Here is a 17669-nt window from a genome sequence, read left to right as displayed (position 1 = left end):
GTAGGTATAGCCAAGTCTAGTAGCCCCTTTGTACATAGTCTAACTTATCTATCACTATTTCTCCGTACCCTCGTCGAGCCCCAACTCAGCCAGAATCGCCTTGTTATGCTCACCCACTTCAGGGACCGCATCCATGCGCGCCCCATAAGTATCCGCATCACCCATGGTCATTCCAGGAGGTAACAGAGCTGGCACAGTCCCCGCCGGAGTCTCAACTTTAGTCCATCGCTGCCGGGCTTTGAGCTGAGGATGGTTCCAGACGCCTTGCATGTCATTGACGCTGGCATTCGCAATCGCCGCTTCATCCAGGCGAGCAATGACCTGCTCCGCAGAAAGCGACGAGAAGACATCGCAGATGATCTTCTTCAGCTCATCTCTGTTCTGCGACCGCAGCGAGTTATTCACAAACCGCTCATCCGTAGCCAAATCAGCTTGACCCAATACAATGTCACAGAACTTGGCCCACTCGCGCTCATTCTGAATCCCTAACATCACCGTCCCATCACCCGTCTCAAACGGCCCATACGGATAAATAGCCGCATGCGAAGCACCAGCAGGTGTCGGACCCGGGGCATTCTCATAGGTGTAGTACATGGGGAATCCCATCCACTCGACCATACTCTCCAACATCGAGATATCAATATTACAACCTCTCTTCGCGGGATCCCTCTCTCGCTGATACAACGCCGCCAGGATATTCGAGTAGGCATAGCTACCGGCGGAAATATCAGCGATGGAAATGCCCACCTTAGCCGGCTCTTTCCCAGTCCCCGTGACGGAAAGCATGCCGGCCTCGCTCTGAATCAGCAGATCATAAGCCTTCTTATCGCGATATGGTCCGTCAGGACCATACCCGGAGATATTGCACACGATCAAGGAAGGATGAGCGGCTTTGAGATCCGCGTAGGATAATCCCAGCCGGGCACTGGCGCCCGGGGCGAGGTTCTGGACAAGGACATCAGCGCGGCCGAGCAGGCGCATTAGCACGCTGTGATCGGACGGCTTTTTGAGGTCCAAGGCGAGACTCTCTTTGGACCGGTTGGTCCAGACGAAGTGGGAGGCTAATCCATTAACGCGGGTGTCGTAGTTGCGGGCGAAGTCCCCGACACCGGGTCGTTCGACTTTGATGACTCGGGCTCCTAGGTCGGCTAATTGACGGGTACAGAAGGGTGCGGCTATGGCTTGTTCCAGACTGACGACGGTGATGCCAGCCAGGGGACCTGCCTTTTTGGCAGTGTTCGTGGAAGCATGCCGGATGCTTGAGATGTTATGGCATGCCGCGCGGACAATGGGACGAGTGGTAGGCATGGTGGTGGTTGTAAGATTGATTGGGATTCTTCGTGGGGATAACCCCGGCTTTTTGAGGGCATCCCCGACCGGAGAACATCGCCGACCGTGGGGGCGCGGCTGCTCTGGGGTCGGCTATATGCCCCGGCCTGGCCTCGGTCCACCATTAGGATCATGAGTGACTGTCTACTATAAAAGACGGTGGCCATCCTGGTAATGCCCTGGAAGAAAGTATTGATTGTGTGTAATAGGGGAACCTTGTTGTTTCCAAAAGGACTAGATGTCTTCTCAGACTTGTTTCAGTCTTTCTATAGCGTCTGTGACAACAGCTGTTGCTAATCTGCTATTGTGTCCCTTCACCATTAGGGCGCACAGTTTAATCTCACCATGTTCTGACTTTGCTATGTCTTTTTCCAAGTCTGCTCAGCTAGGTATAACTGGCGGGATAACCATCGAATTCTCGATTTCACGGTTGATCTGCCACTTGTTTAGTTACCCCTCTCGCCCGGTCGCATTCAAAAGATCAAACATTCAGAAAGCCCGATCTTGGCGGGGATATGGAAAGATTAATGGAGATTCACTTACCGCACTACTAAGGAGCAGTGGGAAGGAAGGTTGCTGGAAACGCGGCTTGTCCTTAAGCACGTGGCTGGCACAGGATTCGAGCGATGATCACCCATACAACTGCGCAGCTGGAACTCGTAAGTCCCAGGCAGCTACATCTATGCAAGTCGACAAGGATGCTCCCTGCCAAATATAGCCATGGGGCTGTTCGGCTGAACCCCTGCTAGATACCGCCTGTGGTGATCTTGGACAATGTTCACACCCACGCAAGCACTAAGGAGTCTTTTAGCCTGACTACTGCACCTTGATGCGACCAAATGCCAGGGGATCTTCGTAACGTGCATGTCTGATGACTGTCCCTCTACCAAAAGAACTCAAGCACGCTCAACGAAACCAAAGCCTGCACTATTTGTAGACGGGGCTGTCAAGCTTTACATCTGTTCCTGAAGTTGCTCGGTCCAGCGGACTAGCTGTCCCATCCGACGGATGAATCATGGCTGTCCATCGGGGAGGATGGCATCGGCCAGGGAACTCGCTTGACGATCATCGGGAAAGCATCAGGCCTCTCTGCCGTCTGATTGGTGAGGGTAACATCCTGTTCACGTCATCAATTTTGCGATGGGGGATAGCCCGATGAATGAGACATGCCTTTTTCATGTCGGTGTGGCAGCTGCAAGCAGACGTTTCGGATATATCCGAAATTCTCCGACAAGAAACCTCCAAGCTATGACCTGAGCAAAGCTGATGCCCAAGTCGATCCTCGATCCGCAAACATCCAGTGTGGACAGAAGGTGACTTTCGATCAGCCTGGAGACTAACCGTTGAGGGAATATCAATTATAATTATTATTATTATTATTATTATCTGCTGTCATTCTTGGTCAAGTGTCGCATACACAAGTCCCAATGTTGGGCCCGTCTTGCAGTAGTCCATGAAGTTCATGGCTCAGTACTTGGATCCGGCAGTTGGCATCAGAGTTTACAGCACTGTGGGTACCATGTGGGCCGCATCATCCCAAATAATGGGTTCAAGAGTCTTCTGGCCAGGGTTCCCTGGTGTGGCTTGCTCACAGCCTCTTTGTGGGGCATTAGCTGGCCGCGAACGGAGGGGAATGACCATTGCTCTTCAGCTGAATACCCCCGGTTGATTTCAATCCAGCCCTAGGCTCCACGTCCGACTAATTTACACAGCTCATATACTCCTTTGATAATAATAGACTTGTAAGGTTAACTGGTTCAGATCGCACTTGTCTTTGCAATGACACGGCCAATTTCATGCCCAATGCGACAAATGTTCGCATAATTAGCGCGACTTTGGTGAGCAAGATCCTTGTCGCGTCGGCCCCATCGGACATAACGAGAGCCGAAGGCCCGAGACGAAGCTTCTCATCGAAACCCAGATACTTATCTTAGCGCCCGCATTTGTTCGGTCGGACTTAGCCAGTCGTAGACCGAATCACTGTCCGGGGCCCGGTGGAGGCTTTTTCCCCCAGAATTTGTAATACGCCTCATGCATCCCTAAATAATCGAGAAGGGCTGCGAACATATATTAGAACAATATCTGCTTCGGACTTCTGGGCTAGACAAACATGTCCCAGCCAAAGAACCAGCCGGTAGAGGAGCCAACCATTCCGCCCGAAGAAGGGGTCAAGGGTTGGCTGACTGTGGCTGGAGGCTTTTGCGCCCTATTCTCCTCCTTTGGGTTCCTAAATGCGTATGTATTCATGGGCTGAAAATGTTCCCTATACTCCGTACTGATCTCATCACAGTATCGGTGTCTTCCAAACAACATACCAGCAGACGTCACTCAAAGACTACGATGCGTCCGACATCTCATGGATTTTCGCCGTGCAGCTGGCCCTCATGTGGGCACCGGGACCACTATGGGGTCGCATAATTGACACTTACGGCCCGATCCCGGTCCTTTGGCCATGCAGCATTCTGTGCGTGCTAGGACTCTGTATGACTAGCCTGGCGCATGAGTATTACCAGATCTTTCTTGCGCAAGGCCTCTGCTTTGGCATCGGCGCAGGTGGTGTTTTCACTTCGGCCATGATTTGCGTCGGCCAATGGTTTGTTCGTCGTCGAGGTCTTGCAACTGGCATTGCTGTATCTGGAAGTTCACTTGGGGGTGTTATCTTTCCGATCTTTCTGGACCGGGTCATCAACGACATCGGCTTCTATGGTGCCGTTCGGTATACCGCGCTATTCGTCGGAATCATGCTGGCAGTAGCCTGCCTGCTGGTCCGCAGCCGTCTCCCACGCAAGGAGTGGAACGGTAAAGCAGCGTGGATCGACCTGACTCTGCTGAAGGATACCGCATTTGGGTTGTACACCGCTGGTGCATTCTTCATTATGTTCGTCAATATTCCAATCGATGACCCTGTTTATTGACTGACAGTGACAGGTGGGGACTCTGGGCTCCGTTCGACTATCTTTCCAGCATGGCGGAGAACGCGGGATTTTCATCGACTCTTGCTCTCTATCTTATTTCCATTATCAAGTAAGATTGCGCGATGCTTTCTTTCGCAAATCTCAGTGCTGACTCCGAGAAATGTAGTGGTGCCTCCATATTCGGGCGTCTCATCCCGCCTCAGTTGGCAGATGTCTTTGGTCACTTCAACGTCCTGACACTCTGCTGCTTCGGCACCGGCGTGTCAATGCTCTGTCTATGGCTTCCTTTCAACTACCACCCTTCTCATGCAGGAATCATCGTATTCGCGGCGGTCTATGGCTTTGTCAGTGGCGCTGTTGTCTCTCTCATGATGCCATGTGTTGCCAAAGTGGGGGATCTGCAGACCCTGGGTCAGCGATTCGGAACATTCCAGCTGATCATGTCAGTGAGGTGAGTATCAGGTTTCTCAAGCACATTTAGTTTCCTGCTAACTTTGGCAGCTGTCTAACTGGATTGCCGATCATGGGCGCCATTCTCGAAAAGCAGAACTACACGGATTATTCCGGCTTGCAACTTTTTGGTGCTTGCTGTGGGATATTAGGGTCTGTTTTGATTGGAGCAGCGACGTTCTTGCTCAGGAAACTGCGGAATACGAGCAAAATGTGAGTTGGGTTAGTGACGGCCGGGCTAGCCGGAAAAAAGAAAAAGACTCGACACTGGGATAGAAGAATGGATCTAGCCTAGATACGACTGGAACGACTGATACATATAATAGATAGCATGTAATAAACTGGAGCTTAGAACTTACTTAAAGACGTAAATCGGGGAGTGTCAAGGGGTTCGTAAGCCCCCATTTGTACCCAAGGGACGATATATAGCAGCGACCAGTGAGCAAAGGAGGATTAGCATCCATGGTTTTCTTTCTTCTTCTCTGAGTTGGATGAGAACGGCTGGACAGCAGGTAGATGTGACAGGTAAGCCAGTGATCCTTATCCAATGGCTTATCAGTGGTGTCCTCGGGCGAGCTACCAACGCCCCCATCTTTGATGCTACAACGCCGAACCAAGACCCCACTTACCAGCGCTGCTCTGTTATATAGGCACTGTGATGATCTGAGCTCTCCTCTGAGCCACCTCAACAATTTGTTTCACAAACTCCATCACGATGTGGCGATTACTTGGCCGGTCCTCCAACACCCCAGAGAAAAGCTCTCCACCTCGGAGCCTTCCGGCATCATGGTATCGCTCTGATGCCATGTATCAGCTGGAGCGGCGAGCCATCTTCTCCAAGCGTTGGGTGTTACTCACACATTCCAGTCGACTTACCAAACCTGGTGACTTTCTTTCCTTTACCATCTCTAACTTTTCCTTCTTCCTGACACGAGACCGCGACGGCAACATCAACGGATTCCACAACATTTGTCGACATCGCGCATACCCGGTTGTCCAAGCTCGGTCCGGAACTACCTCTATCCTCAGCTGCAAGTATCACGGCTGGTCCTACGGACTGAAGGGCAACCTATCAAAGGCACCTCGCTTCGAGACCGTATCAAGCTTCGACAAAAGCCAACATGGACTCCTCCCCATCCATGTACATTTCGATAAAGCGGGTTTCATCTGGGTGAATTTAGAGGCCGGCGACCCGGAGGTCAAGTGGGACGATGATTTCCAGAAGATCGATGAGCAACCGCGGATGCAAGACTTTGACTTCGATGGGGAATACACCTTTGACCATTACTGGGAGATGGATGTGGAGGCAAACTGGAAGCTTCTGGTCGAGAACTACAATGAATGTTATCACTGCGCGACTTCACATCCCCTGATCAATGGAGTGTCGGATCTTCCTCGGTACCGGGTCGAGCCTAAGGCGAGGTATATGGAGCATCATATCTTCAACAAAGACAATATCGATGCGCAGTTCCGGAGGTCAATCACATACTTTTACCCAACCACATCGGTCACAGTCACGTAAGTTTGTATCCGAATGGAAGGGGTCGAGGATAAATTAACACGAGCAGGGATAAATTCTTCTACATTCAACGCATGATCCCAGTTAGCGCGACGACCAGCAAGATCGAAAACGAAGTCTATCGACACCGAAATGCGACGGATGAGGAGTTTGCTAATATTAACGCGTTTTACCGACAAGTCCTAGAGGAAGACAAAGATCTCTGTGTTGGAGCACAGGAAAACTTGAGCGCGGGTGTGTTTATCAATGGCGAGCTTCACCCAGACAAGGAGAAGGTATGTTTGACACTGAAAGAAGGAACGTGAGAATGGGTAGAGCTGACTGTTGGCAGGGGCCCATCCATTTTCAAGAAGATGTGAGAGCCATGGTCATGGAGCACCGGCGAAAAGAAGAGGCCCAAGGCGGGGAAGAAATCTGGCCAGCTGTTCCCAAGATGACAGGGGAGATGAGGACGGGGAAGCTGGCAGAGGAGGAAAAGTTCTGTTCTCAGCTGGAAGCGGCGAGCTGTATTGCCAGATCAGAGCTGGCTTGGTAGTGGTTTATCTGAATATATGAAGCAATGAACTTAAAGCGTTCGGAGCATTACCTATCCAAAGGTATTTACATTAAGCAGTCAATGCAGTCAGATTGTGTTGAAAGTGAAAGCATACCCAACGGTGAAGAGTGGGGGGAGTCCGCCTTATCTAGTAATACTATCAACTACTAAGTACTACCCTTTCCCTATTTGGGTTCCCCCACTGCAGTCTTATCCAATTTCCTAAGTACTCACACCACAGCTCAATATGTCGTCAAAGACTAGTCGGTCACTGTTTCATGCGCCGATCAATACCCCGATTAGCTATACTCCCGTTATGAAGTCAGAATAAGTCAAAGCCTCACGCATTACCATCATTCTGGTTTGTCCATTGGATATCCAGTGAAGGCATCTCCAATATGCAATTGACAGCGGGTGGACAATTTCTAAGCTATTTGGCATTCATCCAGGTAATCATTCTCAACTCTAACCTGCATTCCAGTGGGGCAATTAGCATCACAAAACAAACTTTCTCATCCACATGAAGCTTAGACGCAACCGCAACCGGTTTCCATCCGGAAGCTGGTGTAGTGAAACAGGATTCGGCTGAACCTTGCAAAGGGGACCGAACGCCCTTTTCCAGATATATGTTCCACACTTTTAGGGCTCGTCACACGGGAGTGCTAGAGAACATGAAGCAAAATGGGACTCGACTATATTTTCTTGTAAGAGGCGCCTCTACTACGGATCTCTTTTCTGCGTCTGCTAATCCAAAGCATGCTAGTCATTGCACTTACACTATTCCTGCTGCATCGGCACTGACGGTGCTCTACTACCCATTCTTCACCGCGCAAGACCGTTGCAAAATATGCATTCTGATTACGGTACCTCGACCGTACCTTGAAGCGAAGGACCTTTGATCTGATTTTCCCTGGACTGACAGATTGCCATTATCGCAACAATCCCATGGGATTCCTACCTGATACGGTGTGCTATCTGGACGTATCCGCCCGACGCAGTAGTCGGTTACAAAATACTTGATATTCCGGTTGAGGAGGTTTTCTTTTTTGCCATACAAACCTACATCACGAGTGTGGCATACTGTATCTTCACGAAGCCACTTGTGCGACCCATGTACCTTCGATCGCATCTGGAGAGACGTAGAACAAGAAATGTGGTAGCTTTTGTCATTTTAACATTGACGGGTGGTGGAACAGCGTGCCTGCTGTTGAGACGGCATATGACTTACCTGGGCCTGATCTTGGTCTGGGTCTGTCCAATCCTGCTATTCCAGTGGTAAGGTCGGTCTACCCTGAATCTATTGAAATGCTCATGCGAGAATGCAGGATGCTGTCCCATCCTTTTCTTATTGGACTTCCCAGCAAACCCACAATCGCCGCGATCTGCCTGCCCACGCTATACCTCTGGGTTGCAGATTTCAGTGCTATGGAATTTGGAACTTGGAGGATAGAGAGTGGCACAAATTTGGGTTATCAGATCGGCGGTATAGACGTTGAGTCAGTCAAACCCACCTGTGATCTTTAGACATCAAATCTAACAGTAACAGAGAGGCACTATTCTTTCTGGTCACCAATATGATGATTGTGTTAGGACTAATTGGGATCGATTACGCATATGCGCTCCAAGAATACAAGTCCCTATCGCGGCCAGCAGCAGACAAGGGCACCACGCTCAGGACAGCTCTGTCGTTATTATGCAGTCCACCTTCTATAGACGAATCTCTCATATCTGCATTGTCCCAGGCCGTATATCGTCTGCAGGAGAAGAGTCAGAGCATGTTTCTCGGCAGCGCATTATTCCAGGGTCATCTACGCATTGATCTCATATTCTTGTATTACCCCTCAAACCCATGCGTGGTTCATTCAACTAATATGAATAGGTACTCATTCTGCCGCGTCATGGATGATCTCATTGACGAAGCTGAAGATGATCAGGAAGCCAATGTTTGGATCACAGAGTGCAGATACCTCCTAGACTTAAGCCATCGCGGCCGACTACCTCATGACGCTTATCATGCTTCTAAACAAGGGGAGAAATATGAGAGACTGTACCAATCGATCAGCTACCTTCCTCTCTCCCGCTTAACTGAGAACTTCTTCTATGACTTGCTGAGGGGGTTCGAAATCGACTTGGCATTCGATTCCAAGACAGGAACTTTCCCGATCAAATCGGACTTTTGCCTTGATCAGTACGCAGGTTTTGTAGCTGGCACGGTGGGTGCACTAGTTCTCGACCTTATCATATTCCATCATGGCCATGACTATACGGAAGATGTCCCGCTGTTGAAAGGGGCGGCGAAGAAGATGGGCAAAGCCATGCAGTGTGTCAATATTGCACGTGATATCCATCGCGATGCCACAATTGGCCGAGTATATATTCCTACAACGTGGCTGGACGAAGTAGGCCTTACTCCAGGAGATGTATTTGAGTGTCCTAATATCCCCATCATGTATGGCCTGCAGGAGAGAATGCTGCAGAAAGCAGACAGATATTATCAGATCAGCCGAGGGGCAATTGAAGAGCTACCTCGCGGTGTAAGAGGGCCACTTCGGGCAACCGTGGAGAGCTATATGGATATTGGACGGCTTCTGAGGGAGCAGAAAGGCACAAGCCTGGCGCGAGCGTCGAAGATGAGGGTACCTTTGATGCGACGGCTAAAAGTTGGTTGGCTGGCAATGTTGTAAACACTCGATGATACAGTGTGTGCTACACATTTCTGCCACAAAGCATTGCTTCAATCAGGTCGAATAAGTGATCAATCTTGTCAGGCATCAGGACGCAACGCTAGTGCTGACACTGTTGTTCTATTGCCACCTCCCGCCTATCGGCTCGAATGACCACTTTTGCCGTCAAGACCTTGGCCTTTTGCAGCAGACGGCGCAGGCAACTGAGTCCGAGGATTCAACTGATTTCACTGGTGAATATTGTCTGACAGAATGAAAAAGCCACCTCGGCGCTATGTTCCGCCCGTCTGAGAAGACCATATGTGGCGTTATTCAGCTGTGCAACGGTTCAGCTACAACCCGTATGAAGAGGGCGCCATCGGCAAGGATAACCAAAACCTCGTCGTTTTGCTTAAATTGGTATCATACACCAGCTCGTCGGCTTTGGTCGTAGGTTTAGCTGATGATCCAGACAGCCAGCCACTGCAAAAATTTCGCAGACAGGAGCTGAAAGGTAAACTCTGAGGCTATTGTAGTGCCGACTCCAATCTTGACATGATTTGATTCCAGATATATAAGGGTGCGACGCATCCGAGACTGGTCCTACCCCAAGATACCCTTCAGATATTAACGCAGACATCTCTCTGCTGTGGAAACGGACTAAACTCTGAAATGCAGAAAAAAATGGATCTTGTTGGTTTTTCTCGCTTCTACGAGATTTGCACTTCTTTACTTGGCGCTGCAAGTGCTTCACTTAAAAGCGATGTCGTAAAGACAAGACACAGCGATACAAGGGTTTATAATGTGAGTGATCTTTAGTATGCTCACGACTCCAGAAAGCTCACAGCTGTATAGAAAGCATGGTACTGGAGAGACCTAGCTCTGACTATCTGGCTGTTCACTGCGGACGACTTTGCAACATTTGTCATTCCTGAAACAGCATTCGGAATCTGCGCTGCTCTGTCCGGGCCTCTTTTGACAGATGATAACACTCCGCACTTACTCTTAGTCGTTTGTCGGATACCCATGGTCATGCTATGGAACTGGCTAAACCTGTTCGTGTTCAATCTGGCGAATCAGAGGCACCCGGACTCCGTGGCAGAAGACAAAATCAACCGACCCTGGAGACCACTGCCCGCAGGTCGGATCAGCATCCTGCATACTCGCCAGCTACTTTTACTCGCGATCCCAGTTGTGCTCGGACTCAGCGTCTACCTCGGTGCATGGGAGGAGACCGCTCTCCTCTACACGATGAACTGGGTATACAATGACCTGGGCGGTGGTGACAACGGCTTCATCCTACGGAATGTCCTTCTAGCCCTCGCATTCAGTCAATACAACAAGGGATCACTGCGTGTCGCGACCGGAACCGGATTTGACCTACTCCCTAGAGCATGGCGGTGGATCTGGCTCACCAGTGCCGTAATCGGCACGACGATGCATATTCAAGACGTCAAGGACGTGGAAGGAGACCGTGCCAAGAACCGTCGCACAATGCCCATTGTACTGGGCGACGGGCCGGCCCGGTGGTCCGTTGCGATTCCTGTTGCGATCTGGTCCGTTGTTTGTCCTGCGTTCTGGGAGCTGGACGTGCCCGGGTATGTTCTCCCGGTTGCGTTAGGAATGGCTATTGCTGGGAGGATCCTATTCCTTCGGGAAGGAGTTGCCGATAGGCGCACGTGGAAGATGTGGACGGCGTGGACGGCGATGATTTGGATGCTTCCTTTGTTCAAGAATCCTAGTGTTCTTGTCAGGTTTGGTAGAAGTCTGCGATGGATAATGTGAGGCATAGATTAAGTCATGTATGTCTGCAAGGGTTTCACTTGCAGGCAGTTGTCATCTTCCTTACTTGGCAGTTATTCAAGAATGTTGGATATTACTATAGCGAAATACATTAGAGAGGTTATAATTGTAGAGAGACGATCCAACTATTCCATAATCTGAATATCCTAATCCACTTCGTCTTGTTTTCGAGTTGTAAAAACTCATCTAATCCACTGGATCTTAGACCACTCAATTGCCAAGCATTACAAGCACCAGCATCATTGGTCTAGTGGTAGAATTCATCGTTGCCATCGATGAGGCCCGTGTTCGATTCACGGATGATGCACAGCAATTTCTTTTTGCTTTTTTCCGGTGGTACCCAGAGTGGGGCTAGTCCCGACTGCTAATCTTTATCCCTGCGGAAGAACACCATTTTTAACTGCATCATGGATTTAGATGAGCAGCGTCGCACACCATGGAGAACAGTCTTACCGGTACTAGCTACTACAAGTATTGTCAACTTTTCAGTTATTTTCGCTTTTGATAAAAATGAACGAATAGGCCTGCTAGTTTGTATTTCTAGTCAGGTCCAGTTCAGCAAGGAAATTGACGAGGTGGTCGTGTTGTACCAGGAATATATATCTGTCTGTGCAGTACTACTACTACTTCAAGTTCATGCTTCTACGAAAACTTCCATTTCAATTCCGATAAGAGAGAAACAATCAACCTTATTTAGAACATGAAAAGGTCATCATAATTTATTCATCAAAGCATACTGCCTTCTAGTCTAGTCTACAATCTACTTCCCATATTAACATGCACCGCCTTAACCTGCGAATACGCCTCCAGTCCCGCCTCACCCAACTCACGCCCAATGCCACTCTGCTTGACACCTCCAAACGGAATCCGCGGATCACAGTCCTGACTACTATTGATCCAGACCATACCTGCCTCGATATCCGCAGCAACACGATGCGCCCTCTCCAGATCAGTCGTAAAGACCGCAGCGCCCAGACCATACGTGGTATCGTTGGCGCGACGCACCGATTCCTCCTCCGAGTCGAATGGCAGAATCACCACAACAGGCCCGAATACCTCTTCTTTACAGATGCGCATGTCATCAGTCACATCAGTGAACACTGTCGGCTCGATGAAGTAGCCCTTTGCGTTCTTTTCATCCTTGGGGGTATAGGGCTTGCCGCCGGTGACTAGCGTAGCGCCCTCCTGTTTGGCTGTCTCGATGTAGGCGAGAACCCGCTCGTACTGTGCCCGGGTGACCTGTGGTCCTTGGTAGGTATTCTCGTCCCACTGATCGCCGATCTTGGAAGTCGTCTCGATTGCCTCCTTGAATTTTTCCAAGAAGGTAGTGAGAATACTCCGATGCACGAAGATCCTCGACGTAGCAGTGCAGATCTCGCCTTTGTTAGACATGATGCCGAAATGCGACCACTTAACTGCCTGCTCAAGATCCGCATCCGGGTAGACGATCAAGGGCGACTTTCCGCCTGTCTCGAGAGTGATGTTCTTCAATGTGCCGGCTGCCATCTTCATGATTTCTCTGGCGGTAGCAGTGGAGCCCGTGAAGGCAATCTTATCGACGAGTGGGTGCTGGACCAGCGCAGCGCCGGCTTCTTTTCCGTAGCCGTTAATGATGTTCACCACTCCGGGCGGGAAGCCGGCCTTCTTGATGAGTGTTGCGAGGACCAAGACGCTGAGGGGTGTTTGTTCAGCAGCCTTGAGGACGACGGTGTTTCCGCAGGCGAGCGCGGGTCCCAGCTTCCACGTCGCCATCGAGAGCGGGTAGTTCCATGGGATGATCTGTCCGACCACGCCGATGGGTTGGCGGATGGTGTATGCGAGCTTTTGGGGGGTCGTGCTGATGGTTTGTCCGAAGGTCTTGTCGGCCCAGCCGCTGTAGTAGCGGATGGTGGTGATGGCTTCGGTGAGGTCTTCGGTTAGGGCGACTTGGTAGGGTTTGCCTGTTGGCCAAGTCAGTTTCCGCACAGCGGTGACAAGGGGGGCTATACGAACCGTTATCCCATGCATCAATAGCAGCAAAAAGCTCCCGGTTCTCTTCCATCAGATCGGCCAGACGACCCATTAGCTGTCCGCGCTCGGTGGCGGGGAGGAGCTTCCACGAGGAGTGTGATAGCGCCGCTTTGGCGGCTTGAACAGCAGCGTCGACATCTTCTGCTGTTGCGGCGTGGACGGTGGCGATGGGCTTGTCGGTGCTGTAGAAGTCAGCATGGAAGGCTGAGAGTAGTTTAGATGTAAGGTGCATACGCAGGATCTAAAGACACGATAGTCTGGCCACTTGACGAAGGACGAAACTCATTGTTAATAAACAGGCCGGTCGGCTGCTGGTACTGCCGGCCATTGGGGGTGGTGATGTCGACAAAGAGGGAGTCTGCCATAGTCTCTTCTGGGTCTTAATGTAGAAAGATAATAACTCTTGCAGAAAATAGGAATAAGCAGCGCGAAGACAGATATGTTGTTCTGATATAAGCTGCTTGGCTAGAACTTCCTGTTCCGGATGTGGGATGTGCCTCCGAGCAGCCCACTTTGCAATTGAGGTTTGTCACTAGTTAGCAATTGTCTCTTCCGATAAGGCGATAACGAGGATAAGATCGCCCCATTACCCCTCACTTCATCGATGTCGAGACGCAATGATAATTTGGCGCCAGTGGATGCGCTAAAGCCCTCCCCACTGCTTGCCGGAACTGCCTTCCGTTGGGTTACCCGCATCGCCAAAACAGGAAGGTGGTTCCGGCATGGATATCTTGGAACCCCTCCAACATGCTATCCAGAGAGTTAGGGCTTCGCCATTGACCAGGAACATCATTAACAGTGTAGTATAGACGTGAAGTGTAGTGGGAAGGGAAGGCAGTCCCGTCGCGTTATGAAATAAAAATGGCTTCAAGACTCACTCATGAGTCCAGCAGACACTCCCTCCTTCCATCCTCACGTTCTTCTTAGCTATACCAAGCAATCACCACTACCATCCAACATGACTGTCACACAGCAACTCCCCGCCCTTCACGGCATTATGGTTGCCCTGATCACTCCCTTCACAGACGACAAGACCCAGATCGACGCAGCAAGACTTAAGTCTCACATCGACCACCTGATCGGCGCCGGCGTGCATGGCCTCGTGCCCGGCGGTAGCACAGGCGAATTCACCACCATGACACGCGAAGAACGCAAGAAGCTGACGGAGCTCTGCGTCGAGTTTGCAGCTGGCCGTGTGCCTGTCGTAGCAGGCACCGGCAGTACCTCCACCGAGGAGGCAGTGGACCTGGCACGTCATGCCGCACAAGCTGGTGCAGCCGCCGTGATGGTTGTGCCACCATTCTACGATCCCTTGAACGTGGAGCAATTGACCGAGCTCATGGCTGAGATTCATGAAGCCAGTCAGCTGCCGATTGTATACTACAATATTCCCTCTGCCAGCGGGTTGACCCTTACCCCCCAGCAAATAGCGGACCTGAGCAAGGTCGGCGTCAAGTACCTCAAAGACACCTCCGGAAATGCGCCGGCCTACACAGAATTGGTGTTTGGATTGTCGGATCAGATCACCGCTTTCAACGGGTGGGATACCCTCACGTTCTATGGGTTGGCAGCTGGATCGCCTGGAGCTGTTTGGGGTGCTGCCAACATCATCCCGGAGTTGGCGGTAGAGCTGTGGAATGCAGTTGCCGTCGAAGGAGATCTCAAGAAGGGCCGTGAACTATGGGCTAAGGCATGGCCCATTTGCAAGTTTCTTGAGTCGCACAATTACGCTGCGGCTGTTAAGACAGGCGTTGAGCTGAGGGGCCAGGCGACTGGTGGCTTGCGGAAGCCATTCGCCCTCTTGAAGGAGGATCTGCAGAGCGAACTGGCCCAGTTGATGGTGAATGCGAGTGTTAATGTTGTAAAGCGTTCGTCATGATGTCATTAAAATTGGATATAGAACAATGAAATTATGAGCACATGTCATCATATCTCGTGTAGCGCTTTGTAATGAATCCACGGTGGTCATCATGCTAAAATGGGCCATAATTGTTTACTTTTGACGACATCCAGCCAAGTCGGGAAAATCTCTCCTCTGCTTCGTGTGAAATGTGCATCTTGTCTGTCCCAGACTTGTTTCATGACCTCCCGAACAGTCTGATAGGCAGAAAATCCACATCGTGCCTCTCCTTTGTCCAGAAGCGCCGTGATCGATTGCCGCCTATCGGGCGTTGTAGCCTCGCACCCAGCAATAAACAGAGGCCACACAGTGCCTGGGCCGGTGTGGTCGGCTTCCATCAACGCTACATCAAACTCGTTCAATGCTGAGATCACTTTGTCCACTTGGCTCTCCAATATAGCCGGGTGGACCTGACGGATTCGTCTGTAAAAGAAGATAACTAGTGCGGAGTTCAAAGCCTGTAGAAGGCATCCATGTGACCTGGCCAGTATATTCGCCGAACCGCATATGTTATCCTCTGTTCTTCTGGAGGCGAATGTACAAATCATGCTCTCGAGGCGAGCACTGCGCCGATGTAAAGCTTCCCATGCTTCGAGACTTGCATTTATTCCTTGACGCATCTCACGCGCAACTCGAAAAGTCTCCATTACATTGGCCAGGCGTGTCGTCTGAGATACCAAGCTAAGCCACGTCTCGGAGACTCCGTAGATCTGGCTGTACAGCGTGGCTGGATATTTCCGCGAATCTTGGAGGTGGATATCATATAAGCCAACATCAGCTTCCTTTGGCTCGTCAATATCCAGGTCGCTATCGGACGGCCGCCGATCGAGGCGCAAGAAGTCGTCCAAGCGTGATGTTCGGTAACCAGCTGCCTGAGTGTTCTCGCCTCTCTGGTATCGAAACCGGTATTTGAGCGCCTCAATAAAGGTATCCGACGGTGTGTAGTTGTGCAAGACGTAGGTACTCTCGCCTACTATCCGTAGCCAAGTATATGTATGGTGTAACAGGCGTGCTTTCTGAGAGATGCGTTGTTTTGGCAAACCTCGGAGGCGTAGGAGCCGCTCAGCATCAATCATGTAGCACCTCGCGTCCTGCTGCTGGCCACTCAGAACCTGCTTCGATCAGCAATCTATCTGGAACGTAACTTGACAGCAGTCTTACAGCAAACTCAGTCAAAGCGCAGATTGCCATTAACTGATCTTTGTATTTGGCCTTCTTTGGCTCTTGGGTTTCATGCTTCAAGGACATCTGCATATGGTCTTTGGCTAGATGGTAAGCGTATTCTGCTACCGGCTTCCAGCGTTCCGTCGAGTCTGAGGTCCTCATGGAAGGATTTACTGTTAGATGAAGGGCCGAACAGGCCAAGAGGCAGTAAAGGTTAGCCAACCGAGCATGAGTGATATTTTGAGACCCGAGGAAAGTGATATCGCTGTATGTTACAACAGCAGACGGCACATTGAGTATCTTCCAAGGTGACTTCTGGTCTAGAGGAACGGCCATCATACGCGAAATAACATGATCCTGAAAGTGCCGTAATAGGAAATGAGCATCTGCTAGTACATCAGGTGGATTGTTATCAACTGCTGATATCGTCTTAGGATCACAGCCATTTTCTGGGCCAGGATTGTAGACAGCAGCTGTATCATTCATTAGACTAGGCGCTTCGCCAAGGAGATTATGTTCAAGTATAGGGGCCTGTGTCCCTAAATCGAGGGGCAACCAATCACCCAGGTCAAGTGTGCCAGATAGTGTAGCACTATGCAACTGAGGGTCCAAGCTAAGAATGTCTGACCACTGCAGCAGATCATTCATGTAGGCGAGCGAGTCTTGCGACAGAGCTGGGCTGACCCCGGAAGCCCCTTCAGGCAGGGTATTCCCGGACGATAGAACCACATCATTTGCGACCGTAGTCTCGTCAGCAGGCTGAGCCCTACTTGCAGATTTGGGGCCGGTAAGACTAAAATCCAGCACAGAGAATGGCCCGACTACAACATCACCCTGTGAGGGTCTCCCGGCATCCCGTGATCTATTTTCGATCTCCGCCAAAGAGGCATCAATAGAGCCTGACACCAAGTCTGCGCTCAAGGCATCACTCATGGAGACTCTTGACTTCTCTAAGGCAAATTTATTAGCTTCACTATCCCGGACTTGTATATCAGGTAATCAATTATAGAGAGGGATCAAGAACCTGTGTAGAGATGGCGTCGAGGCCCCTGCTTCTCCGGATCATTTGCCTTGCCAGTTGCTGTCCCCGAAGAAGGCTGGGACTTCCGATCGGACATCCATCGGATCTCATCAACGAACCCCTCACATACCACGCCAGTTGCCCGACACATCTGGCAAGTAGGCCTCTTTTGGTCGCATTTTGCATGACGCCGGCGACATGTTTTGCAGGCTCCCAGGGCGTGACTGCGACGAGTCCGGCGACCTGATGGCTTGGAGGAAGGCATGTCAGTCAGAGTAGGCCATATCAACAAAAACGGAAAGTATAGTAATCGAACTGAATCTGGGGTACGAGTCGGCGTTGTGCTGGAGCTGGAAAGTG

The 17669-nt window shown here is 50.6% G+C and overlaps 8 protein-coding genes and 1 non-coding gene across 9 annotated transcripts; 6 read left to right on the top strand and 3 right to left on the bottom strand.

Moving 5' to 3' along the window:
* Positions 1–54: 54 nt before the first annotated feature.
* Positions 55–1308, bottom strand: AtWU_08034 (CaiB/BaiF CoA transferase family protein; the record flags this gene model as incomplete). The annotated part of the gene is made up of 1 exon (XM_035503143.1): positions 55–1308. The coding sequence occupies one exon, from the start codon at positions 1306–1308 to the stop codon at positions 55–57; it is 1254 nt and encodes a 417-aa protein (XP_035359036.1).
* Positions 1309–3439: 2131 nt separating this feature from the next.
* On the top strand, positions 3440–4911 carry AtWU_08033 (MCT family MFS transporter; the record flags this gene model as incomplete). The annotated part of the gene is made up of 5 exons (XM_035503142.1): positions 3440–3564; positions 3620–4207; positions 4258–4353; positions 4411–4695; positions 4746–4911. 5 exons carry the CDS (start codon positions 3440–3442, stop codon positions 4909–4911), a joined length of 1260 nt encoding a protein of 419 aa, XP_035359035.1.
* A 498-nt stretch (positions 4912–5409) lies between these two features.
* On the top strand, positions 5410–6748 carry AtWU_08032 (aromatic ring-hydroxylating oxygenase subunit alpha; the record flags this gene model as incomplete). Its single annotated transcript, XM_035503141.1, has 3 exons — positions 5410–6212; positions 6263–6488; positions 6545–6748. The coding sequence occupies 3 exons, from the start codon at positions 5410–5412 to the stop codon at positions 6746–6748; spliced, it is 1233 nt and encodes a 410-aa protein (XP_035359034.1).
* A 681-nt stretch (positions 6749–7429) lies between these two features.
* Positions 7430–9432, top strand: AtWU_08031 (terpenoid synthase; the record flags this gene model as incomplete). The annotated part of the gene is made up of 5 exons (XM_035503140.1): positions 7430–7452; positions 7512–7611; positions 7671–8023; positions 8074–8244; positions 8295–9432. 5 exons carry the CDS (start codon positions 7430–7432, stop codon positions 9430–9432), a joined length of 1785 nt encoding a protein of 594 aa, XP_035359033.1.
* Positions 9433–10095: 663 nt separating this feature from the next.
* AtWU_08030 (UbiA family prenyltransferase) lies at positions 10096–11196 on the top strand (the record flags this gene model as incomplete). The annotated part of the gene is made up of 2 exons (XM_035503139.1): positions 10096–10215; positions 10267–11196. The coding sequence occupies 2 exons, from the start codon at positions 10096–10098 to the stop codon at positions 11194–11196; spliced, it is 1050 nt and encodes a 349-aa protein (XP_035359032.1).
* A 254-nt stretch (positions 11197–11450) lies between these two features.
* AtWU_t209 lies at positions 11451–11521 on the top strand. The gene has a single exon. It is a non-coding gene; the product is annotated as a tRNA-Gly (tRNA).
* A 446-nt stretch (positions 11522–11967) lies between these two features.
* On the bottom strand, positions 11968–13589 carry AtWU_08029 (aldehyde dehydrogenase ALDH; the record flags this gene model as incomplete). Its single annotated transcript, XM_035503138.1, has 3 exons — positions 11968–13154; positions 13207–13406; positions 13459–13589. The coding sequence occupies 3 exons, from the start codon at positions 13587–13589 to the stop codon at positions 11968–11970; spliced, it is 1518 nt and encodes a 505-aa protein (XP_035359031.1).
* Positions 13590–14182: 593 nt separating this feature from the next.
* Positions 14183–15103, top strand: AtWU_08028 (dihydrodipicolinate synthase family protein; the record flags this gene model as incomplete). The annotated part of the gene is made up of 1 exon (XM_035503137.1): positions 14183–15103. The coding sequence occupies one exon, from the start codon at positions 14183–14185 to the stop codon at positions 15101–15103; it is 921 nt and encodes a 306-aa protein (XP_035359030.1).
* An 89-nt stretch (positions 15104–15192) lies between these two features.
* AtWU_08027 (fungal specific transcription factor domain-containing protein) lies at positions 15193–17221 on the bottom strand (the record flags this gene model as incomplete). The annotated part of the gene is made up of 2 exons (XM_035503136.1): positions 15193–16236; positions 16286–17221. 2 exons carry the CDS (start codon positions 17219–17221, stop codon positions 15193–15195), a joined length of 1980 nt encoding a protein of 659 aa, XP_035359029.1.
* Between the last annotated feature and the right edge of the window lie 448 nt (positions 17222–17669).

The sequence above is a fragment of the Aspergillus tubingensis genome (genome assembly GCF_013340325.1).
Source record: "Aspergillus tubingensis WU-2223L DNA, scaffold_8, whole genome shotgun sequence".
NCBI classification, from domain to species: Eukaryota; Fungi; Ascomycota; class Eurotiomycetes; order Eurotiales; family Aspergillaceae; genus Aspergillus; species Aspergillus tubingensis.
Note: the sequence above shows the minus strand (reverse complement) of the source record. Positions and strands in the feature narration are given on the sequence as shown.